The sequence below is a fragment of the Ahaetulla prasina genome, chromosome 4 (genome assembly GCF_028640845.1).
Source record: "Ahaetulla prasina isolate Xishuangbanna chromosome 4, ASM2864084v1, whole genome shotgun sequence".
NCBI lineage: Eukaryota > Metazoa > Chordata > Lepidosauria > Squamata > Colubridae > Ahaetulla > Ahaetulla prasina.
In genome coordinates this window covers 91849287-91872724 of record NC_080542.1, presented here as the reverse complement: position 1 = coordinate 91872724, position 23438 = coordinate 91849287, and the positions used below count along the sequence as shown (strand labels likewise).

At 38.5% G+C, this 23438-nt stretch overlaps 1 protein-coding gene across 2 annotated transcripts in view; it reads left to right on the top strand.

Moving 5' to 3' along the window:
* STT3B (STT3 oligosaccharyltransferase complex catalytic subunit B) overlaps positions 1–23438 on the top strand; it is a 76923-nt gene that overhangs the window by 37775 nt on the left and 15710 nt on the right. For both annotated transcript variants that reach the window (XM_058183613.1, XM_058183612.1), the window contains exons 5-7: positions 3278–3377; positions 17715–17813; positions 22426–22572. In XM_058183613.1, the coding sequence (XP_058039596.1) occupies positions 3278–3377; positions 17715–17813; positions 22426–22572 (346 nt within the window). The remainder of the gene's footprint in view (positions 1–3277; positions 3378–17714; positions 17814–22425; positions 22573–23438) is intronic.

Below are 23438 nucleotides of genomic sequence, written 5' to 3'. Positions count from 1 at the left end.
ATCACATTACCCCACCACCAAGCCACGCCCACAGAACCAGTAATAACAAATTTTACATTTCACCACTGCCTGAGACCGACCCTCACTCTCATACAGGCAATCCTCGAGTTATGAAAGTAATAGAGCCTGCCAATTACATTTGTAACTTGAGGATTCGTTTGATTGAATCATATTAAATGAACGTGATCACTCCCTGCTTTCCCCAATGCATTTATTAATCAGATGTGCAGGTTATTAAATGCACATGAGGTATCTCAGAGTGGGGAAGAGCATATGGGGCCTAGTACTGCAGCAGGCCATCCAAGGCCTCCCCCAATCCACTGAGATACCTCATGATTCCCTGAGGTCCCCACAATTGCTTCCACCCCCCATTGTGCTCCGCCAGATCCCTACAGACTTGGCCTGCTTTGCTAGTGTCCCAGATTACACTTACTGCTCTCCATCCCATTTCCCATAGATTACTTACCTTTTGAAGAGCTCCAGAAGAGGCTGACCCACTGGCAGAGAAGCTAAAGTGTTTTCAGATGATAGTGAAGCTGTAAGAACGTGAACTCTTAAGAAAAACATTTTCTCCAGCTTCTGAGTAAAAGACTTCAGCTTGGGGCCATGGGTAGTAGAAAAGGTCTCCGGCTTCAGGGATTGAGGCAACAGCAAATCAATGAGAAGCTTTGTCTCATAGGGCTGAACTGCAAGCCTCTTGTTGATTGGTTGCCACACCCCAATCCCTGAAGCTGCTCATTTGAACTAGCCAGACTGGGCCCAAACTAAGCCTGCAGGCACTCGTGGCAGAGAATCTGGTTTTTTATTCAGATGGGGAAAGCTGTTTTCCTTACACTCATGTTCTTACAGCTTCACGGGCTTCTGAATAAAAGACTTCAGCTTTTCTGCCATGTGGGTCAGCCTCTTCTGGAGCAATTTGAAAAGTAAATATAGTAAAGCCACGGGAAATGGGGTGGGGAGGGCCAGATGTGGTTCATGGAGACTCCATTTCAGCCTGTAACAGGCCTGGGTAGGCCTCCAGAAGCCCAAACAGAGTCTCCAAAGGCTGGATCCAGCCCATGGAGGCTCCATTTCGGCCAACAACAGGCTGGGGGTGGGGCCTCAGGAGGTCCCCATGGCCCATTTTAGCTGACAGAATGCTGCAGGAGACCATCTAGGCCAAAAATGGGCCCTGCTGGCCAGATCTAAGCACCCTGCAGGCTGGATCTGAGCCGCAGGCCTTGATTTTGAACCCCTGCTTTAAACACTTCTTAAGAAAAACCTACCTAATGCAGAAATTAGGTTTTTCTTTCTATTATTCTTTCCAACATAATATGTTAGAAGCTGCATGATGGTTCTGTGCAAGATAAAAATTAAAAAGCAAACAATACTATTTTTCTCTTTTCCTCTTCACCACTCAGTTTTGTAGAGGGCAGAGGTATTTAAAGTATAAAGTAGACTAATGGTAGCATAAATGGACACATCTGTTCTGAAATACAACTTCAGTTTAGAAAATTGGTATGCTTTTATGTTATTGTGTTATGTTCTTGTATGCCTGAGTTAGCATTCTCAGCAGAAATGTGAATTAGTAAGAGATCTCTGCAAATTAATTAATGACCGGTCTCTGTAGTGGAGTTGACCAATAGTGAAACAAATGGTGAGATGATCTTACTCACAGCAGCTGATTTTCTTCAGGAATTTTAGAAAATTATTAAACAAGGAATTGATCAACAAGAGTCAACAAGGAATTGATAATAACTTAGTAACTTAAGAACTTTCATGCCCTTTGTCTTGTTTATTACATTTGTTGAATTATTGAAAGGAGAAAGATTTCAGTTCTTTTTCCATGTTATTTCATAGTTATTTCATTAAAATCATACTGCTTTGTATTACAAGAAATATTGAACCTACACTATTAAAATGTAGTAGAAAAAACTTTCAATGAACCTTAGAAACACTGTAACTATTTTAAAAAGTGGTTGTCAACTTTTTCTTCACTACAGATCCCCTTTAAATACCTTTTATGGTTATGTACCATAGCCCCAGACCCCAAGACTTAACTTAAGATTTAAATGATAACTATTCTTTAAGTGTTTATTATTATTTTATTTATTATTTATTATATAATAAATAATAAATCTCCCGAAGGACTCAGGGCGGTTCACAGGCAGATAAAAACATTTATATACAAATTAAAAATAACCATTTAAAAAACTTATTCTAAAGCCCGATTCTTAAAAAATGATATAAATATTAAAACTAATTAAAACCCCTATAAATTTAAAATCTAGTCCAGTCCTGCGGACCCCCTGTGACCGCTGGTTGAGAACCGCTGATTTAAAGCAAACTTACCACAGCAATTGCTATATATATACTGCTGTTAAACTGTTTTACTGATTATGCATCAGAAGTATTTCAAATAAAAATCATTATGATAATAAATAATTTTAATAAAAATGGTAATTGCATTGAATAAATATCGACATTTATTTTTTCTTAAAATTGCTTCACTGGCAAAATTTCAGCTGCAAGAGATTACTGCTTTTCTGTTGTGAGAGATGCTTGTAAATATATAATAGAACAAAGCATAATACTGCTAATAAAGGTAAAGGTAAAGGTTTCCCTCGCACATATGTGCTAGTCGTTCCCAACTCTAGAGGGCAGTGCTCACCTCCGTTTCAAAGCGGAAGAGCCACCAGCACTGTCCAAAGATGTCTCTTTTATTTTAAATAAGACATAGTTCTATTAATGCTAATAGAGATAAATAAAAGTAAGTAGGTAAGGGTACCATTACTTTGTTACAAACTTGTTCTTATAGTACCTGGAATAAATAATTGGAGTTATTTCTGAGTCTGAAAATGTATGTCTTCAGTCAAACTAGTCATACTTATCCCATCTCTTAGAGAAAATTGGCAGTGAAGTAAAAGGACAAGTTTTATTCCAAAATATTTTGGAAACAAAAAATAAACATGAAAGATGATAACATCAGAATTTTATTTATGAACCAGTATTAATTGAATGTATAGAGTGCTGTAAACTGCACACAGAATAGAATAAAAACTGTGTCAGAAGATTGAAATATATTATTTTATGTAATACTTTTGCACTAACCTATTTTATATATTACTTACCGTAATCTGTTTTCTGCTGGAAGTTCTTCAATTTATAAATTCTTCCTGTGGTTCAAAATACTTTTTTATTATATATACCTTGAATTTTCAGTTTTCAGTGACTCATGTTTATCAAGATAACATTGTAAACATGAACTAAATCTTAATGCTTACTATATTTTTCACAGGTGTCTGCATGGGGTGGTTATGTTTTCATCATCAACCTTATTCCACTGCATGTATTTGTGTTATTGTTAATGCAAAGATACAGCAGGAGGGTCTATATAGGTGAGTATTTCAATATGATGATATTGGATGAAAAGTGATTTTTCATTTTACAAGCCTTTCAAATGTGTATGATTTAAACACACTTGAAAACATTAATCACGGAAAACAATTTTGAAATTTCTTTCAGTTTTTGCTATAGATAATATATATTTTAAATAAAATGTTTATTAAATAAAAGAGTAACATACAAATATATGAATTTAGAAAAAGAAGATATTTCGCCATTGCTGCAAATTTTGCAATCTTTATAATCCATTCTTCCATTGTGGATATTTCAATATTTTCCATTTTTTAACATATAAAACCTCACTACAGTTTTATATATCAAACTAATCTTCTATAAATCTTTTCTAGTTGGCTATTCATAAGTCCCAATAAAAAAAAATCTCTACTTTCATCTGAATATTATCCTTTTCAAATTCATTAAGTCATCATGTATTTTTTGCTTTACAAAGTTACTAAAAGTGCCTTTTTGCCTCCTAGTTTGTATCTCTGGTGATATGCAGTATTTATCAGTGATAGTTCATTTTATACCATAGAGACTATTTCTTAAATTATAACACAGTATAACTTTATTCCTATTAACCATATTTTCTCTGATTGGTCTCCCTGTATATTATAATTAAAAATTTTAGTCCATTTTATCATACAATTTTTAACTTGCTCTCTCATTTCAAATATCAACAAGCGTTTATACATTTTAGCAGTCATTTCACTGTACATGTTCATTTGTACATAATACAATTTTGATTTGCCTATTCCAATTAACATTTTATCTATCTTAACTCTTTTTCTTAATTGTGAATATGAAAACCGTTCAAAATTAAATCCCTTTGGAGTCAACTTCATCTTAAATTCTCCCATGTTCTGTTAGTAACAGGTCTTGATGTTTTAAACATTTCTCTTTGCTCCATATTTCCTTTTTATAAAGTGCCTTATGTGCTGGAGCCAACAAGGGTATTTGCAGACACAGTCTGGATTTATATCTGTCCCATATTTTTAATATGGCATACCTACCATAATAATTTTTAAAATCTGCTTTAACTTTATTTTTATCATACCATCTGAAATCATTCCACCATCAGATAGTGACCTGGTATATCTAAACAATTATTTCTACAATTTGGCTCAAGTTTTTTAATGGTACCCGTGTTTCCCCAAAAATAAGACTGGGTCTTATTTTCTTTTGAGCTCCAAATAAGCACTTGGGCTTATTTTCAAGGGGTATCTTTTTTCCCCCATGTATGAGAGGCCCACTTCTGCTTGCTCATAGTGGGGGAGGAGGCCGCGCGTCTCGCCAGTGTTGCCACTCCGAGGCGGTGGATGGCACTGTCACACGTGTCACACACTAGCTTATATTACATACAGTCCCCACAGCTAGGCTATCCAAATCCAACCCCTGCCTTGCCTCGTGGACTCGGCACCAATTCACCGGTTATGGCTGTGAGCAAGCAGAAGAAGTGGGACAATGGGTGCCTGCCTGGCTGTGGGTCCATGAAATAACCCAGTGCGGGGCACGTGGGGTACCCCCCTACCTTGTCTTATGGCCATGGCACCACAAGCAACCACTTAGAATGGGCAGGGCTTATTTTGTGGGTAGGGCTTATATTAGGTACACATGTAAAAACATGTTAGGGCTTATTTTTGGGATAGATTTTATTTTTGGGGAAATAGGGTATATAACCAAAGGTATGGATTCCTAAAGAGACAGACGTCATCCTGCAGATACTCTGTCAGGACTACATTCATAGAGATAATTTCTAGGTTCAGTCGTATCAGCTAGTAATAAAATTGTCAGGGTTCTAAGTAACACCCCAGCGAAAGAAGACTCCAAGGATAGAACTTCCTCAAAGTTCCATTTTATTAGAGATGTCATATTGACACATCTGGGAAAATCCGAATCTGAAAGCTTCCAGGTTTTCCCCACCCAAAAGAAAGTTCAAGTTCCTTTCTCTGCACCCATATGTCTATCACATGGTCCAATCAATGCACTGTCCCAACTCTCAAGAAAGGAATGTAATTATGGCTAGATATCCCTCCTACTCCATGTAATCTCCCTCCCAGCTTCCCACACTACTAAGTGTGGCATCCCTGAAGATCTAGAGAAAAAGATGGCCTCCAGGGCTGACAGGCTGCCCCCCCCCCCCCCCCGTTCAACCAATGATCATGTCCTGCAACGACAGGAACATAGGGGATTAATACACCTCTTCACACACATCCCAGGAGGACCCTTTGCCTTATCGGGGGATTTGTCATGGAATTGGTTTACTAATCTCTCTGCCTTTACATCCCAGCTTTTAACCCAAGTAGTTTCAGACAAAGGGTACTATTTCCAATGAATTAAATACTGTAATTGACTTCTATACAATCTGGAATCTAGGATTCTCTTAATCTCATAATGAGTTTCCCTTGTACTACTATAGGCTTGGGCGCCGGTTGGTCCTGTGATCTCAATCTTGATCCGACTGCCAGTTTTGTATGCCGCAGTGAAAGACCAGATGCACTTTCCCTAGTATGCATGGGAAGTTAAGCTGAACTGTTGCTGGGTTAATTATTTTCACTCTTAGGAAAGTTCCTAAAAATTTTGGTCCCAGCTTTTTACTGAGCAACTTAAATTTTATGTACTTGGTGGATAGGTAAACCCGATCTTCCACATGGAAAGGGGGCTGGAGAGATTGGTGTTTATCTGCTTTTTTTTTATATGCCTCAGCAGCTTCCACCAGCACTTTTTTGATTCCATTAAAAAAAGAATGATGGAATCATTCTTTAATGATTCCATCCACTTGGTCAGAGTCATGGAGGTTTGTGGTTCTCTGGGCATTTCGGGCATGGGGACAAAGACCATGCCTTTGGTGACCTGAAAAAGGATCAGACTGCTGGGTACGGGATATGCTGCTATGTATGTTGTTGTATGCAACTTCTGTGAACAGCAGCAGGTCCCCCCAATTCTCTTGCTAATAATCCACATAGCATTTGATATATTGCTCCACCGATGCATTCGCTTGTTCCACGGTTCCATTCATACTCAGATGGAAAGCCAAGCTAAGTCCCTGAATGGACCTGACCGATTTTTAGGAAGTCCCTCTAGAACTTAGTGGTGAACTGGACGCCTTGGTCTGAGATCACCCAGCAGGGTACTCTGTGTATCTGGTAAATCTGTTTGATAAACTACTTTGCTAGTTTCTTAGCTGAGGATAATCCCAAGCAGGCAGTGAAGTGGGCTTGCTTGGAAAACAAGTCATCCATTATCCAAATCACTTTATTTCCTCCACTCTTTGAGAGCTTGACTATAAAATCCATTGTGATTTCCTCCCAGGGTCGGATGGGGTTGGCCACTTGTTGGAGCCCAGGAAGTTTCCCTGGTCTCATTTTCATGGCTGCGCATGTGGCACATAATCTTCCACATTGGCTTTCATCTCTGGCCACCAAAACTGTCTTCTGGCCAGGTACAGAGTTTTCAAGAACCCAAAATGGCCTGCCAGTCATGAATCGTGACTGCACTGTGTAAGACTTCTAGACTCAAGCTGGTAGGGACATAGAGTTTGGATGCCTTCTAAGCCAGTCCATCTCTCATAGTCAAGATATCTTTATTATCCATGAACCATTGGATGGCTGGGAGTGCTGCTTTCAGTATGGCCATCAGTTTGTCCCATATGGGATGGGGTTGGCGTCTGGCTTGACCCCTAGTGGTAACTTGTGCTGCTTGTTATGAGGGGGGGATGATGGTGTGGAACACGTCTTCCCTCCAACTGTTGAACTGTGGTTTTCTCTATAATGTGTCAGCTAACAAGTTCTTCCACCCCCTCACCCCGGATGTATTTTAAGTCGAAGTTAGACTGCCTGAAGTATTGTGCCCAGCAGATTTGTTTGGGAGAGAGTTTTCTGGGGTATTTTAGGGCTTCAAGGTTTTTGTGATCAGTCCAGACCTCGAAAGGCAGTTTGCCCCCTTCAAGAAAATGTCTCCAGGACAGCAGAGCCCAGTGGACTGCATAGGCTTTCTTCTCCCAAATTGCCCACCTCCTCTCGGTGTCGGTGAACTTCTTGGACACATATGCTTCGGGCCGAAGCTAGCCCTGTGAGTCCTTTTGTAGGAGCACAGCCGTCATCGCCACATCACTAGCATCAGCCTGGACAATGAATTGTTTCACCGGGTCAGGGTGCTGAAGGATTGGCTCCAAGGCAAAGAGCCGTTTTAACTTTTCAAAGGTCTTTTGGCACTTCATTGACCAGGCAAGCAGCTGAGTCTGTTGTGATTTGGTGGGAAGGGTCCTGTTTTTAATAGTTCTTTAAGGGCAAGTTGACTTCTATGAATGCTGGAATGTATTGCCTGAAGACATTCACAAAGCCCAGGAAGCTTTGGAGCTGTTTGCAGGTGCATGGGAGCTGTCAGTCTAGTCCCTTCGCTTGACACTCAGTAGCCTAGGTAATCTTGAGAGGTTTTGTGGAATTCGCATTTTGATAGCTTTGTGGCTAGTTTTTTCAGCATGTGCTGCACTAGCTTTAAATGCACTTCTAGAGTCTCACTGAATATGAGAATGTCATCTAGGTTAACTAGGACCCCTTTGTATAGATGCTCGTGTAGCACCTCATTTATCAGCTGCATGAAGACTGGGGAGGCTCCTTGCAGGCCAAATGGCATGACCTTGAATTGGAAGCTGCTAAGCGGGCAGTTAAAAGTGGTCTTCCATTTGTCCTCTTCTCTAATCCGTTTGCGGTAATAGGCTTCTCTGGGGTTCAGTTTGTTGAACATCTAGTGTTTGGCTAAGTGACTTAGCATGTCTTTCATGAGAGGGAGGTGGTAGGTGTTCTCCACACACACGGCATTGTTCTGTCCCCCCACCTCAGTCCAGGAGACACGTGAACTGACTCAATTAGCCAGCAATTTAGTCCACGGCAGCTATCAGCTCTGGCAGAAGACCAGTGAACGTCTGCCAATGTTTTCTTTATCTTCCCTGATGCCGGCGTCACAGAAGCTCGTTACCGGAGCAACCAGGAAGTCAGGAATAAACAGCAATCCAGGCCAAACGCTCTGTCAAATAGTTCAGCTCAAATTTTCGCCAGTCAGTTTGTTTTGTCTGTCACGAAATAGTAGAGCAGCCCCTCCTGCTTTTATACCCTGTGGGGTGTGGCTCCGTGACTCAACACTCTCTAGGCCTGCCCCACCCCTTCTTTTGTTGTTCCTGCCTCTCTTGTCTACGAAACCTGGGATCTAACCAGGACTGATTATCCACAGCTGGGTCTGGAAGCGTTGCCTGGGCGGGGGGAGATACAGGAGACAGGCCTCATCACCTCTTCCACCTGGCCTGCTTCTGGATCCTGGAGCTGAGCCAGAGGCCGGCCCTGCAGAGGGGAGCCCCGACAGCCCTTCCCCCTCACTCTCTGAGTCACTTTCTGGCAGGGGGCCAGGCCCGGGGCGGTGGCTGGAGCCACAGCAGGCATTAATTCCACAAAAATGCACACAGAGCCTCTTCCCCCATATTTTTCTCTTTAAATATGATGGGGGCTTCCACTCTTGATTTGGGGGGCTGAATAAAACCCCTCACTAAGTTGGTTTTGATTTATTTTCTTAATTTGGCTGTTTCTGTTGGAGTCAAAGAGTACATCTTTGGTTTAAGCAGCTTTGCTCTTGGCACGAACTCAATCGCACAATCTCTTGGATGGTGTGGGGGGAGGAAGTTGCAATGTTGCTCACTAATGACATCTGACGGGTGTTGCTATTCCTTGGCACCTGTGGGCTGCTGGGGAGCTCATCTGCGGCAGGTGCCGTTGTTTCTCACTTGTTAGGGCTTGTTGCCTTTTGCCAGCTTTCTGGTTTGATGGGCGGCAGTGGGTTGATGCCTATTCTTAGCTTTCGGTAGCTGTCAATGATGGTTGGTCCCCATTTGTCTAGCCAAGCGAGGCCCAATATGATTGACTCAGTCATTTTGGGAGCTATGACAAATCAAATGAGCTGTTTAGTGGCACCCCATCTCCAGTTTAACAAGTTCTGTGACAAAGGTGGCAGGGGTTCCTCCCTTAGCATCCCTCTGACTTGTTCAAAATGGATGGGGCACGTTAGGGATCTCATGCCTATCCCTAGCTGTTGGACTATGGGAAGGCTGATAAGGCATCTGGTACAGTCAGTGTCTATGACGGCCTCTACCTCCCCTTGGGCTCCTGTTTCCGGCACTACAATCCGGGTTATGATAGTGAAGGAGTGGATGGCTTCACTTATCATCGGGTCGTCTTTGCCGCTGCTCCCTTTGGCGGAACCCAACTGGAGTTTCCTCATCCCTGGTTGGGAGGAGAGGAACCTCAACAGCGTGTTTGGCAATTCTTCCCTTGTCTGGTTGCTTCCTTGGGACTTTGTCCCCCTGGGGTGTGGTGGGGGTCCGGACCTGAGTCACGGGGGCAGGAACCAGGCACTCTGATGCCCTGTGCCCATACGGATCACATCGGTAGCCCTTAATTGTTCTTGATGGCGTGAGTTACGGCGTGTCAGCTTGACTGGAGTTCTTTTTACTGGCTTCTCTACAGTTAGCTTCCAGTGGGGATGGATTTCTAGATCCATGGCCACTGCTGTGTTGTACTAGGCTTGCATACACTCCGGAAGTCCCCTGATGCCCCAGGGTTGTCTGAGATCCGGGTCCAGGGCCTCATTGAAGTGGTAGATGAGGAGGCGTTCAGGTACTACTATTTCCAAAGCAGATAGATAAGGCTCCACAATTGTTTAAGAGAGATCCTGGTTTGCCACATTCTTTTGAGTGACTTTTATTAGTAAAAAACATAAGAGATCATGGTCTATCATTTTGTCCAACAATACCAAGATCATTACAGAAAGATTTAAACCAGGTTCACGCTAAACAAACTAATTTTTTTGATATACAGCTAAACCCGCCACTATAACCATTCATCAAAACTTGCGTCCCTTCTAGTCCGTAATTAGGGAATCAGCTTTTTCATGTTTTTCCTACTTGCTGAGAAATATATCATTTACTGCACTTTAACTAATCTCCCAGAAAAGTACTAAATTGGTAATATTCACTGCTTTCAGTACTGAGAGATGCCAGTAATGCAGACAAAACAGTTTTAAGTTGAAGTTCATTCTGTGCCTTCTTATAGAATAGAGGTGTCAAACTGGTGGCCCGTGGGCTGGATGTGTCATGCACAGCCCACGCCCACCTCAGCTCCACAAATGAGAAAAAGACATCATGGCAACATGATGCCACAAGTTTGACATCCGTGTTATAGAATGTAGAAAATCATAGAGAAATATAGGCATTGTCAGTTACACTCCAGTAATTGGTGATCCAAGGTTTGGAACTGCTAATTATGCAAAACTTTCTTTTGGGGAATGTTCATTTTTAAATAAAATTTGTAACTTATAAAATGCTTTTTGTCATATTAAAACTGTAAAATTTAAATTATTAAATCAGAGAGAGACTCACTGCCATTTTGCAATTCAATCAACTATCCTTGGGATCCATTGTTCATTCTAAACAGTAGTATTATTTTTAAATGCGTTAAGACATACCATATTTTTTGAACTATAAAAGGCACTGGTGTATAAGGTGCACAAGATTTTGAAGAGGAAAACAAGAAAAAAAAGTTTTGGGCCTCGGTGCATCAGGAGCACTCTGCAGACCTCCCAAACCCTCTGCGCATCCTGTTACGGGCCCGTTTTTGGCCTCCCGAACACCCTCCATGTCCCGTTTTTGTCCCCAGCCCCCAGGAACACTCTGCAGGCCTCCCAAATCCTCTGCACATCCTGTTTTTGTGAAAAATGGGACTGTTTTTGGTCTCCCAAATCCCACAAGCATCCTGTTTTCGCCTTCCCAAGCCCCTAGGAGCACTCTGCAGTCCTCCCAAAACTTCTGCCCATTTTTGGCCTCCCAAACCCCCCACATATCCCATTTTTGCTTCCCCGAGCCCCCAGGAGCATTCTGCAGGCCTCCCAAATCCTCTATGTGTCCCGTTTTTGCAAAAAATAGGCCCTTTTTTTGCCAAAACGGGACATGGGCAGGGTTTTGGGAGGCCAAAAATGGCCGTATTCGGTCTATAAGGTACACTAAAAAGAAAGATTTGTTTTGTTTGCTTAGTTTTAAATTTTTCTGATATTGTTTGGGATCCATTTGTGACATTTTAATGCAAAATGTAGTGTGAATATTTATACTTTCAGATAAACATCCTATTATGTGAATTTTAAGAAATTTCCTGTTTTTGTTTTTATTCATACATAACCTATATATTTTTCCAATAGTATTTATTCTGAAAACTATATCATATATTTTGAAAAAAGTGCAACTATTGTAAGAAATTGTATTGCTTTTTATGTACAGTTCTAAGCAACGCATATTTGAAAATGTCACATTAAAATATGAACCAAATAAATTTTGTCCCAGACATTAAAATATCATTTGATAGAAAGATTCAGAGACTCTAGGATGGTTAATTCCTCCCTTTATATTGTGTTTTTTCCCCTCTAGCATAAGTCTGAAATAATATTTTGGTCAAGTAGAAAAAGGAGTTTTAAAAAGAACTCAGTATGTGCAAACTAGAGGACAAAAGTAATAGTAGGATCAGTGATTAAATAATCTGGTTTGCTTTACTTCCCAGATTTTAAAGTTAAGTTTTGATATATCCTTTGTAAGTAATCACTTCTTTTAAATGATGGAAGTTTTTAATGAATCATGTGAAAAATAATTACTGAAGAGAATTTTGAAGTATTTGCAAATAAAATGGATTAGGTTGCAACTTCCTTCAGAGAAACAAGAAATCTCTTTAGTATTTTAATATGAAAAAACACTAATTTGAGTAAAAGTCAAAGTTTAATTTTTCAAATGTAGAAGCAAATTCTTTGTTCTTTTTAAATTACCAAAATACATAATAGGACTCAAATAGTCACAGAAATCTATTACTGTTAAACACCACAAGATGGCAATGTTGCAGTTACTATATTCTCTTGCATTTTGAATTGCAAACTTTACATTAATTGTCAAACTTTACATTAAGATGAAATAATTTTCTTTATTCAAACTGGAAATTAGGTAAAATTAGGTACTATATATATTGATTCCAGATTTTATTAGATATAATCTCACCTGTGCCAGTTATCTTAGTCATTTAGAAATAGTGAACCTTCAGAAAGCCTTTTCGTTTCCACAATGTCATGTGCAACCCTCAGCCATCCTGGACGGCAAATATAAAGGGATAACATTGGTTGAAAGACTCTGTCCCTGTGATTCTGGAGAGATGGAAGCCTCTGGACATGTCCTTCACTGCTTTATTTATAAAGACATTCAAACAAAATTTATTTTCCTGATAATTAATAGGTGTCCTGGCCATTCCAATACTATTTATCTTTTTTTTAAAAAACAACAACACACAAACATAAACAGTACATTTTTTCTGAATAGAGTATTGACCAAGTCAAAACAGCTTATAACATAAGTACTTCCCAAATATTATTTATATATTTCAATTTCTGCGATAATATTCTTTTTTTCTACTTTTTTATTTTTCATCTCTATTTAATATTTAATTTATAATCTATATTATCATCTACCCTAACCTCCAATATTAATCTTATTATCTTATTTTTCCATTTATCACATATATTTCTCAAAATCACATTTGTAAATTATCATCAATTTATTTCCTCTTATTTCCTTTTTTCTATTGAAATCCTTTAATTTAAACATAATCATTTCCATCCATATTTCCATATTTTTTTAATTTTTTTAATTTTTTTAAATTATAGCTTTATATTTCACATTTATTTCTTAATATCAATTATTTTCTATGGTGGACCAATTTATCGTTTCTTATTTCCTTATTAATCATTTTACCAAAAACTATATTTCTTCAGGGTTTGTTTTTTTCACACTACCTTTTTCAGATACAAACAATATCTTAATCTCTTAATCATCTTCTTTTTTAAATTTCTATTAATATCTTATTCAATTTCAATCTTATTCAATTGGGGTGCCGTCAGCTAAACAATGTCGGCTGGCAGCCCCCAGGGGAAGAGCCTTCTCTGTTGGGGCACCTACCCTATGGAACGAACTGCCTCTGGGGCTACGCCTTCTTCCTGACCTCCAGGCCTTTAAGCGTGAGCTCAAGACTTTTTTGTTTCAACAAGCAGGGTTGGCCTAAGAGTAATTTTTAATTGAGTGGTTTTATTTCTTGTTATTTTAATATTCGGCCTTATGGTTTCAGATTTTTAAATTTCAAATAATTGTGTTTTAATTTTTGTATATGTCTTTTTAACTTGGCTGTAAACCGCCCTGAGTCTTCGGAGAAGGGCGGTATAGAAATGTAAATAATAAATAAATAAATAAATTTCATTTGAAGTTCCATATCTTAACCCCCTTCTAAATACATAAGATCATATTAACCCTTCTAGCATTCTTTTTGTATTTCACAATTTATATCATAATTTAATTTTTATAATACTGATATTAATACAATTCAGTTGATTCTATAAGTATATAGCATATTTCTTTTCCTCCTTTCCTTTGTTTTTCTTCATTATACCATTTGTATTACACAATATATTTTGTATTACAGTCACAAAATATTAATAATAATATAGGTATATAACTATAGGTATAGGTATAAGTTTTAACCATTTTCTCTTGGTCCATCCAGCAGTCCACCTCTTAAAATTTTCCTCCCTTTATCCCATTCTCTCATTGTCCTTTTTTTCTTTTTATAATTATGTCTTTTCTTGTGTATACTTCCTTTGACTTTTAAATCCTTTACTCGTCTAGTTTGCCCTAATCTGATCTATTACCCTTTTCTTCTCTCACTTTTCTTATTTCCCCACTGTTGATCTCAGTGTAATCATTAAACTTTTTTGTGCCTAATCCTTTCCCCTTTTCTTTTCTCTTTTGCTTCGTTCTATCCTCTCTATTTTTGCCATTGTTAATCCCAGTGTAATCATTAAAAATACTTTCCTCTAATCTTTTCCCTTCTTTTTCTTCCCTTAGTTTGCTTCTTTTTTGTAGGTTGTTTCCTCCTATCCCTTCTCTTTTTTTCATTGTTACTCCCAATGTAATCATTTAAGTTTTCATCATCAATATTTTTATCTTCAGTGTTGTTTTCTTGCTCCCTCATTCTTAGCCTCTTTATCCAATTGAATATGTTCTGACACAATTTCTCATTTTCTATTAAGATTAAATGATAAACACATCATTTTAACCATCTCAATTAGTTCCTGCCACATTTTGACATTCTGGTTTGTTTTTAACTCTAATTTATAGTTTTGTTATTTTCACCTCCTTTGGTTGTCGAGATCAAACAGCTTAAAAGAAAACAAATCCTCCTTCAAACTTCTAACAGCTCTTGTAGCTCATCGTCACTGTAATTTTTTTCAGATTTCAAATTGTTCGTTGTAGTGCTTTTTTTCCGCCAGCAGATGTCTGTCTCCAATCCACAAGTTTCAAACCAACAAACTCGCAAAATATCCAATTTATGTATTAAATCCGCTTATCAAATGTTTTTCAGGTTTCTTCTTTCTCTCCTTAATTCTATATATCCCAAATTCAAGTTTAAAATCCAATTTCAAATCCAATTGAAAAATTTCCTTTACAAGGCTTTTCTATTTTGAATTTTTCTTTGTTCTTCCTTCAAAGTTCAAAATTTTTAAGATTATGTCCAATCTTGTTCAGAAACTATTTTCTTTCGGGTTTCTTTTTCTTATAATAATTTTAATATCTCCAAATCCAATTTCCAATCCAAATATCAAGCTCCGTTCTTGGCTTTAGTGCTTTAACTTCCGTTTTGTTCTTCTCTCTTCATTAACATTCCCCAATGCCAATTAGCTGCTATTTCCGGGACTTCTTTTGAAAATTTTTAAAATACCTCTTTTTTACTTGTGAGTTGGCCAATCACTCACCCGGTACCAATACTCCGTCCAAAATACCACATCTGCACAAATCTTATTCCGGTTGCTGCAGCTTCATGCCCCACCGCCAAATTGAAGAGTTTTCTCCAATCTCGGAGGAACTTGCCTGCTCCACTTGGTCGTCCGAGGTGCCTCTCTTTCTTCACCTTCCCTATAAGACAGATCCAGTCCAAAGCTCCCCCAACAGCAGTTTGTCTGGCTGGATTTTTGCAAGGCTCGTTCGGAGCCTGCTATTTTCCAGCCAGTCTCGCCGTGACACTTCCGGTTCTTCCAATACCATTTATCTTCAATGGTTGCTTAAAGACAAACAGATCATACTCACAATCCAGGTAGCTAGATTGTGCACAGCAGAACTTGATGAATAATCTATTATAACCATTTTATACAATTAATGCACCAATCTTTTGATATTCTCACTCTGTTGTATTTTAGTACATAATAATTATAGGCTTTTACAATTTAAGAAATAATAATAATAATAATAATAATAATAATAATAATAATAATAATAATAATAATAATAATAATAATATTTTAATTTGTATACCGCCCTTCTCCCGAAGGACTCAGGGCGGTGAACAGGCAGATAAAATACAAACATACACAATAGTTAAAAACAACCCTTAAAAAACTGATTTAAATTTGCCCAAAAATTTAAAATAACAATACACCCCATAAAATTACAAAACTTTAAAAACCCATCAAATTCAATTAAAATTTAAAGGTAAAATCAAGCTAGACCAGCCATACGAAATAAATAAGTTTTAAGTTCGCGGCGAAAGGTCCTAAGGTCAGGTAGTTGTCGAAGCCCGAGGGGAAGTTCGTTCCACAGGGTCGGAGCTCCCACAGAGAAGGCCCTCCCCCTGGGGGCCGCCAGTCGACACTGTTTGGCTGACGGCACCCTGAGGAGTCCCTCTCTGTGGGAACGCACCGGACGATGGGAGATAGAGGCCAGCAGTAGACGGTCCCGTAAGTAGCCCGGTCCTAAGCCATGGAGCGCTTTAAAGGTGGTAACCAATACCTTGAAGCACACCTGGAAAACAACAGGTAGCCAATGCAGTCTGCGCAGGATAGGTGTTACGTGGGAGCTCCGAACCACTCCCTCAATAACCCGCGCAGCCACATTCTGGACTAGCTGAAGTCTCCGGGTGCTCTTCAAGGGGAGCCCCATGTAGAGAGCATTGCAGTAGTCCAGGCGAGAAGTTACGAGAGCATGAGTGACCGTGCATAAGGCATCCCGGTCCAGGAAGGGACGCAACTGGTGGATCAGGTGAACCTGATAAAAAGCTCTCCTGGAGACGGTTGCCAAATGGTCTTCAAAGGACAACCGACCATCCAGGAGCACGCCCAAGTTGCGTACCTTCTCCATCGGGGCCAATGACTCACCCCCGACAGACAGCCGCATCTGCAGCTGACTGTACCGAGGTGCCGGCATCCACAGCCACTCCGTCTTGGAGGGATTAAGTTTGAGCCTGTTCCTCCCCATCCAGATACATCCATATTAATGTAATTAATATTACATTATAGCTTAGGCCATGATTTTGTTTATGTTCAACTGACAGGCTGCCAAATTTTGTTTTTAACAGAGATTTTATTTGATGTTTGTCATTATTTTATTCTAGAACTTTTAAGTAGATACTTTTAGAGTATTTTTAATTGTACTAGCTTTGACTGTAATCAATAATTTGAATTTGCTGTATATATTAGTGGCTAGATTTTTTGGGAATATGATAATGCTCAACTTCAATGTAATAATGATCAACTTCAAGACTATCTGTAGTCCATTCAGGAATGAGTAAAGCATGAATGATTATGAGCAAAACTTCCCAGTCTAGAAATAGTTATAATAGATGTATACATTAAGTTGCCCTGAATGCCATTGCCATTTGCTCCTACCCTGGGGTCTTGGCTGATAAATATCTTAATCTTGATGGACAAATCTGCAAGAGAGGCATCACTGCCACCCCAATCTCAACCCAAGACTCAGATACACATGCCTAGTTATTCCTTTCATCTGTGATCAAATCATAGCTGAGAATGACCTTATTACAGATAGACCTGGTATTCACTTCCAGGAGGCAAAAGTCTGGGCCCTTGAAGATTTGCTAATTGGGACCCTTGGGTTGAGATTAGGGGACTGGAACACATCACAGAAACAACCTACTGAGGACACATTCTCTGAGAGTTGCCAACTCTTTGCCTCCCATCATTTCTCCCTGTATGTGTCGCCACAGTGATATTCAGGCTGCCCCAAACTTTTAGAAATCCCCTTTCTATACTGGAATTAATTAAGGAACCAAAATGTCAGTGTACAAGTCAATATTTGAGAACATTAATTTATATTACAGAATAGCCTTCAAATATTCTGACAAATCTTAAAAATATGAGTATACCATTTTAAAAATTAACTTTTTTCTTTTATATTAATCTGATACTTTTTTTATTCACAGCATATAGCACTTTCTACATTGTTGGGTTAATATTATCCATGCAGATACCTTTTGTTGGATTTCAGCCAATTAGGACAAGTGAGCACATGGCAGCTGCAGGTAAGAAATAATTTAGTGTATTAAAAATATACACAATGAAGTTTTAATTTCTTTAATAAAGATTTTAATAAAAAACAAAAAACTAATGAAAATGAATATTTAGAATATAGATAAGAAAGAAAATATAACTTCTGATTTTAGTTATAGAACTTATGTAATTTTATCTCTTATTCTATTGTTACAATATAAACATGATTAGAAAAAAATAGTTTAGAAGTTATAATTTTCTAACATGATATCCAAAAATCTCTATTTGAGTTGGTATATATGCTGCCTTAATATTCTAAAAGAAAGGCAGAATGTAAATCAAATAAACAAAAATAAAATAAGCCTTATAAAATGGAAGTTTTTATATAGCCTAAGAACAATTTTGAGCAATTTTGCCTAACTATTACAGATATTAACAGGTAGTCCTCAGGCTACAATTGTAATTGGGACAGGGATTGCTATGGCTAAATGACCTGATGATAAAGCACAATCGCTTAGCTACCACAATCCAGGCCATTGTCCTAACCCCAAGACTTGTTAAATAATTTGGAGGGAGTCTCGGGTAAAGAGCATGGAGGTGCCACACTGAGGTGGGGAGGACTAGTGGAGAGCACACTCAGATTGAAATAGGAGGGTGCTATGATGGAACACAAAATTAAGAAGGCAAGGAAGGAGATTGTGTGATGCCTGCTTGCATACAGTCACATGAAGACCATGGTAAGAGAGTGTAGAATGCATGTGTGCAATTGCAGGGAGGTTTGGAAAGAGGGTATGGGGTGCATCCATCTCTGGGAGCCCATGGAAGGTGAGTGTAAGATAAGGGGGATCACAGGAAACTCAGGAAAAGAGGCCAAAAGGTGTGTGTGAGAAGAGGGGAAAGACAGTGGCTGTGCATGCAAGTGGAGAGAAGATGGGAAGAAGACTCAGCTAAATGACTTACAATCTTCTTTGACAGCTTCTCCATTGCTTGTAGGAAGCCAGTAGGGAATGTTGCAAATTGTCATCTCATGACAGCAGGCACTTGGAAATTGGTCATAATTAAAGCTAATTGCCAAACACACTAATTTTATTCATGTGACTGCTTGGGCACTGCAAGGGTCAGAACTTCCAAGTACAGATAATTCTCGACTTACAACCATTCGTTTAGTGACTGAAGTTACAATGGCATTGAAAATATGATATGACCATTTTTCATACTTATGACCATTACAGCATCCCCATGGTCACATGATCAAAATTCGGGTGCTTGATAACTGGCTCATTTTTATGATGGTTGCAATGTCCTGGGTCATGTGATCACCTTTTGCAACCTTATAAGTAAAATAAATTGGAAAAATAGATTCACTTAACAAGTATGTTGCTAACTTAACAACTGCAGTGATTCACTTAACGACTGTGGCAAGAAAAGTCATAGAATGGGGAAAACTCATTTAACAACTGTGTCACTTAGCAATAGAAATTTTGGCTCAATTGTCGTCATAGGTTGAGAACTATCTATACTGATTGTAAGTTCAGAACAACTGAAGTTTTGAATAGTTGTTGAAGAAATGGTCAGGTTTATTTGTAGTCAAATTCCTTTTACTCTTATTCCTCTTAAATGTTGCACAAATTTTCCCAGTAATAATTCTGTGCTGATTGTGTGTCATCATTCACTAACCTTGTTGACAGCAAAATTATATATAAGATTATCAGTAGTTATTTTGAATAGCAAAATGTGCAAAGGTACCATCCAAAAGCATTTACCATTAGAGCTTAGACCTATATACCATCCCATAGTGCTTTAGCCCTCTTTAAGCAGAATCAGCATATTGATCCCAACAATCTGGGTCCTCATTTTATTGAACTTGGAAGGATGGAAGGCTGAGTCAACCTTGAACCGGTCAGAATCGAAGGAATTGAACTCCTAGCAGTGAGTAGAGTTAGTCTGCAATACTGCATTCTAACTACTGCGCCACAGTGCAGATATTCTGTTAATTAGTAATGGATAAGGAGCATTAGTAGGAATAAATTAGTAATTTTCTGTTTGGAGGAATGTTCCAAGTAGCTATTACATTTCCTGATCAAAAAGGAACTATGAAGGAGATATGTACAAGAATATCTACGAATTGGTGAATGGGTCTTAGAATGGCAAAATGCACTTCAGGGTAAGTATAAAATGATATGCAGTGATGCAAAGAAAAAAAATAGCTCCAAACTTTCACATATATATTAATGGATTCTGAGCTAACAACATTGATCTTGTCAACAAAGAATGTTGATACATTTTAGCTGAATGAAAATGTAAACTATTATGGGAGGACTATTAATAAGCATACCTTGTACCAGGGGTGAAATCTAAAAATTTTCCCTACCGGTTCTGTGGGCGTGGCTTAATTGGTGGGTGTGATTTGGTGGTCAGATGACTAGGTGGGCGTGGCCAATAACATTAAATAATAAAAATAATAAACAAAGTATAAAAAACACTAAGAGGTACCAAAAACCAACTTTCACACTTTGCACACACACAACACAACACAACACAACTGACTCACACACAGTGTAAAAGCAGCTGAACTTAACCCAAAATGGCCTCTGCAACAAGCAGAAACCTCATATAGCCACAAAAAGCTCAAAAACCAACTTTCACATTTTACATACACACACAACACAACACAACACAACTGATTCATACACAATGTAAAAGCAGCTGCACTTCACCCAAAATGGCCCCTGCAATAAGCAGGAACCTCATATAGCCACAAAAAGCTCAAACACCAACTTTACACACACACACAACACAACACAACTCACACACACACACACACACACACACACACACAAAATGCCACATACAGCTTTGTGAGATTTTGTGTGTTTGTGTACTTAGAGTGAAACACTACAGAAACACACCAAATCTCAGAAAGCTGCACAAATATTTTATTTTATTATTATTTTATTTTATTTATATTTTTTAGATCGGGGTCTCCAACCTTATTAACTTTAAGGTTTGTGGACTTCAATTCCCAGAGTTCCTCAGCCAACAAAGCAGGCAGATTCAGTTGCTGACTGAGGAGATGGATTTCAGGCAGGCAGATTCAGTTGCTAGCTGATGCAACTGATGTAAACACACATGGCTTTCCCAGCCGGAAAGGAGCAGTTAATTAGACAAGGGCCTTATCGCAGCCCAGAACCTCTTAAAAGGAGGTTTTCTACAAGCTCTTCGCTGAAGAGCTTCTGGAAAACACGTTTTTTAAGGTTCTGGTGATGACGAATTCAGCTGGGATCGCCAGAGGAGCCTTTTAAAACTTTTTTTTTTTAACAACCTCTTTGGCCGAAGAGGTTGTTAAAAAAAATCTTTTAAAGGGTTCTGATGATCCCAGCTGAGCCGCGGGATCCTCAAAGGCTTTTTTTTTACTTTTAAAGGCATATTTTTGGCTGAAGAAAAACTGCTTTTAAAAGTTAAAAAAAAAACAACCTCTGATGAAGGTGCAACTCAGCAGATGCATTGGGCGGGGCCAGGGACTTTTGCTACCAGTTCTCTGAACCACCCACTGCCATCGCTACCGGATCGGGAAAGCCGGTCCAAACCGGGAGCATTTCACCCCTGCCTTGTACCCATTGAGATCATTAAGGAGATTGAAAATAATTTTGTCAATGTACGGTGGATTTATATAAATCTATGATGAGGCTTTATTTGGAATATTCTGTATTGCTGTGATAATCACATCTGAATAAAATACTGAAAAATAGGAAAAGATACAAAAATGGGGTAATATCAAAAACAATCATGTTAGAGCTGGTTTTTACGAGATACGTTATATGTTCTTATACAGGGATGTTGAACTGCTGGACCACAGGACAGATGCATCACACACAGGCCATGCCCACCCCAGCTCTGCAAAGGGAAAAACATTGCAATAGGTCACATGATAACAACATGACACTGCAAGTTTGACACCTGTGTTCTAAATAGCAATAGAACTTAGACTTATATATCGCTTTGTAGTGCTTTACAGTCTTCTCTTAAGCAGTTTTACAGAATCAGCATATTGGCCCCAACAATCTGGGTCCTCATTTTACCAACCTTGGAAGGATGGAAGACTTGAGCCTGGTGAGATTTGATCTGCCAAAATGCTGGCAGCTGCCAAGCAGCAGAAGTAGCCTGCAGTACTGCACTCTAACCACTGCAGCTCAGTATGAGAGAAATGCATCAGAATTTGATGTTTTATCATTATTATAATTCAGGATTGTATTTTGTCCCAAAGCAATTTGATTAATTCCCTTTTCAGATTCAGTTCAACTTGTTTCATGGAAGTAAGTAATTGAAAAAAATAAAATTAAGGATAAAAAAAATGAATTGACATCTTAAATATTTCAGTGAGTAATAAAAAAAGAAAAACATCGGGGAATAAGCTGCAGGAAAAATAAAAGAATATTACAGATAATGAACATATATATATTAGGAAAATAACATCTTAAAATACAGTGGTCATAAATATGGTAACGTATATAGAAATTCATGTAAATACATAAAATCAACAAAAGAAACATGCATAATGTGAACAAAATTACTTAAAATTAGCATTTGTTTAGAGCCAGGACTGTTCATTAAACAAAACACAACTGTTTCTTTGCATTTTAATAGGTGTATTTGCTCTTCTGCAAGCCTATGCTTTCCTGCAGTATATGAGAGACAGACTAACAAAGCAAGAATTTCAGACATTATTCTTCTTAGGTATATCTTTGGCTGCTGGAATTGTATTCCTGAGCGTTATCTATTTAACATATACAGGTAAGTGGTATCCAATAAATATTTCCTGTTGTCAAAGAAAACTTTCTAACAGCTCAAAATAATTATTGGGTGGAGATGTGCAAATGTTCCTTACATGAATTTTTCCATGCATAGAGCAGCTAGTTTGGGAGTCTGTGCCCAGATAAAATGCACTCGTTTCAGATATTTTTTATTTCTGTGCATGGAATAACATGGACCTTTTTTATTTGAGTAAAATTGGTTATGAGGAGCAAGAGAAAAGGCAAGGACATCAGCAGCTCAGCCATGGAGAGGAAACAAAGGTGCTAGGAAGGTGGGGAGCAGTCAGGCCCATGATATATGTTATGCTGAGATGTTGGTGAAGGTGAAAAAAATGATGCTGGGAATGTGGCGAGCAGTTGGCCCACTGGATATGTTATACTGGGAATTTATTTGGGGAGAGGTAGGGATAATGTGAATGAGCGTTGTCCTATTCACTCAGCCTAGATTTTGTTCTGTCCAGAATTAACATAAATGTTAAATGTTTCATTTCTGCCAAACTATGTCTATCCTGAAACAGTTTGACAAAATATCAGGAATATGATGGAGCATGCTCCTTGAGTGAAAACTGTATTTTATGTCTGTTCATAAAATAATTGTTTCAGATAATATAGTATCTTTGGAATTATTAGTGGATGTTTCATAAGAAACATACATTTTTTGCATAGAAGAAGAATGTTAAAATGTTTTAAAGAACTGGAAACAAAGGTTCAAGTAGAACAGAAAAGTGTGTATTTTAATATGATCATTTTGCCCCATCAAAACCCTGCATATAAAGCCAGAGTCGTCTCTGCTGCCATTTTTGCTACGTTTTTGAATTTGTTCTTATTTTCTGTCACTATTTTTTG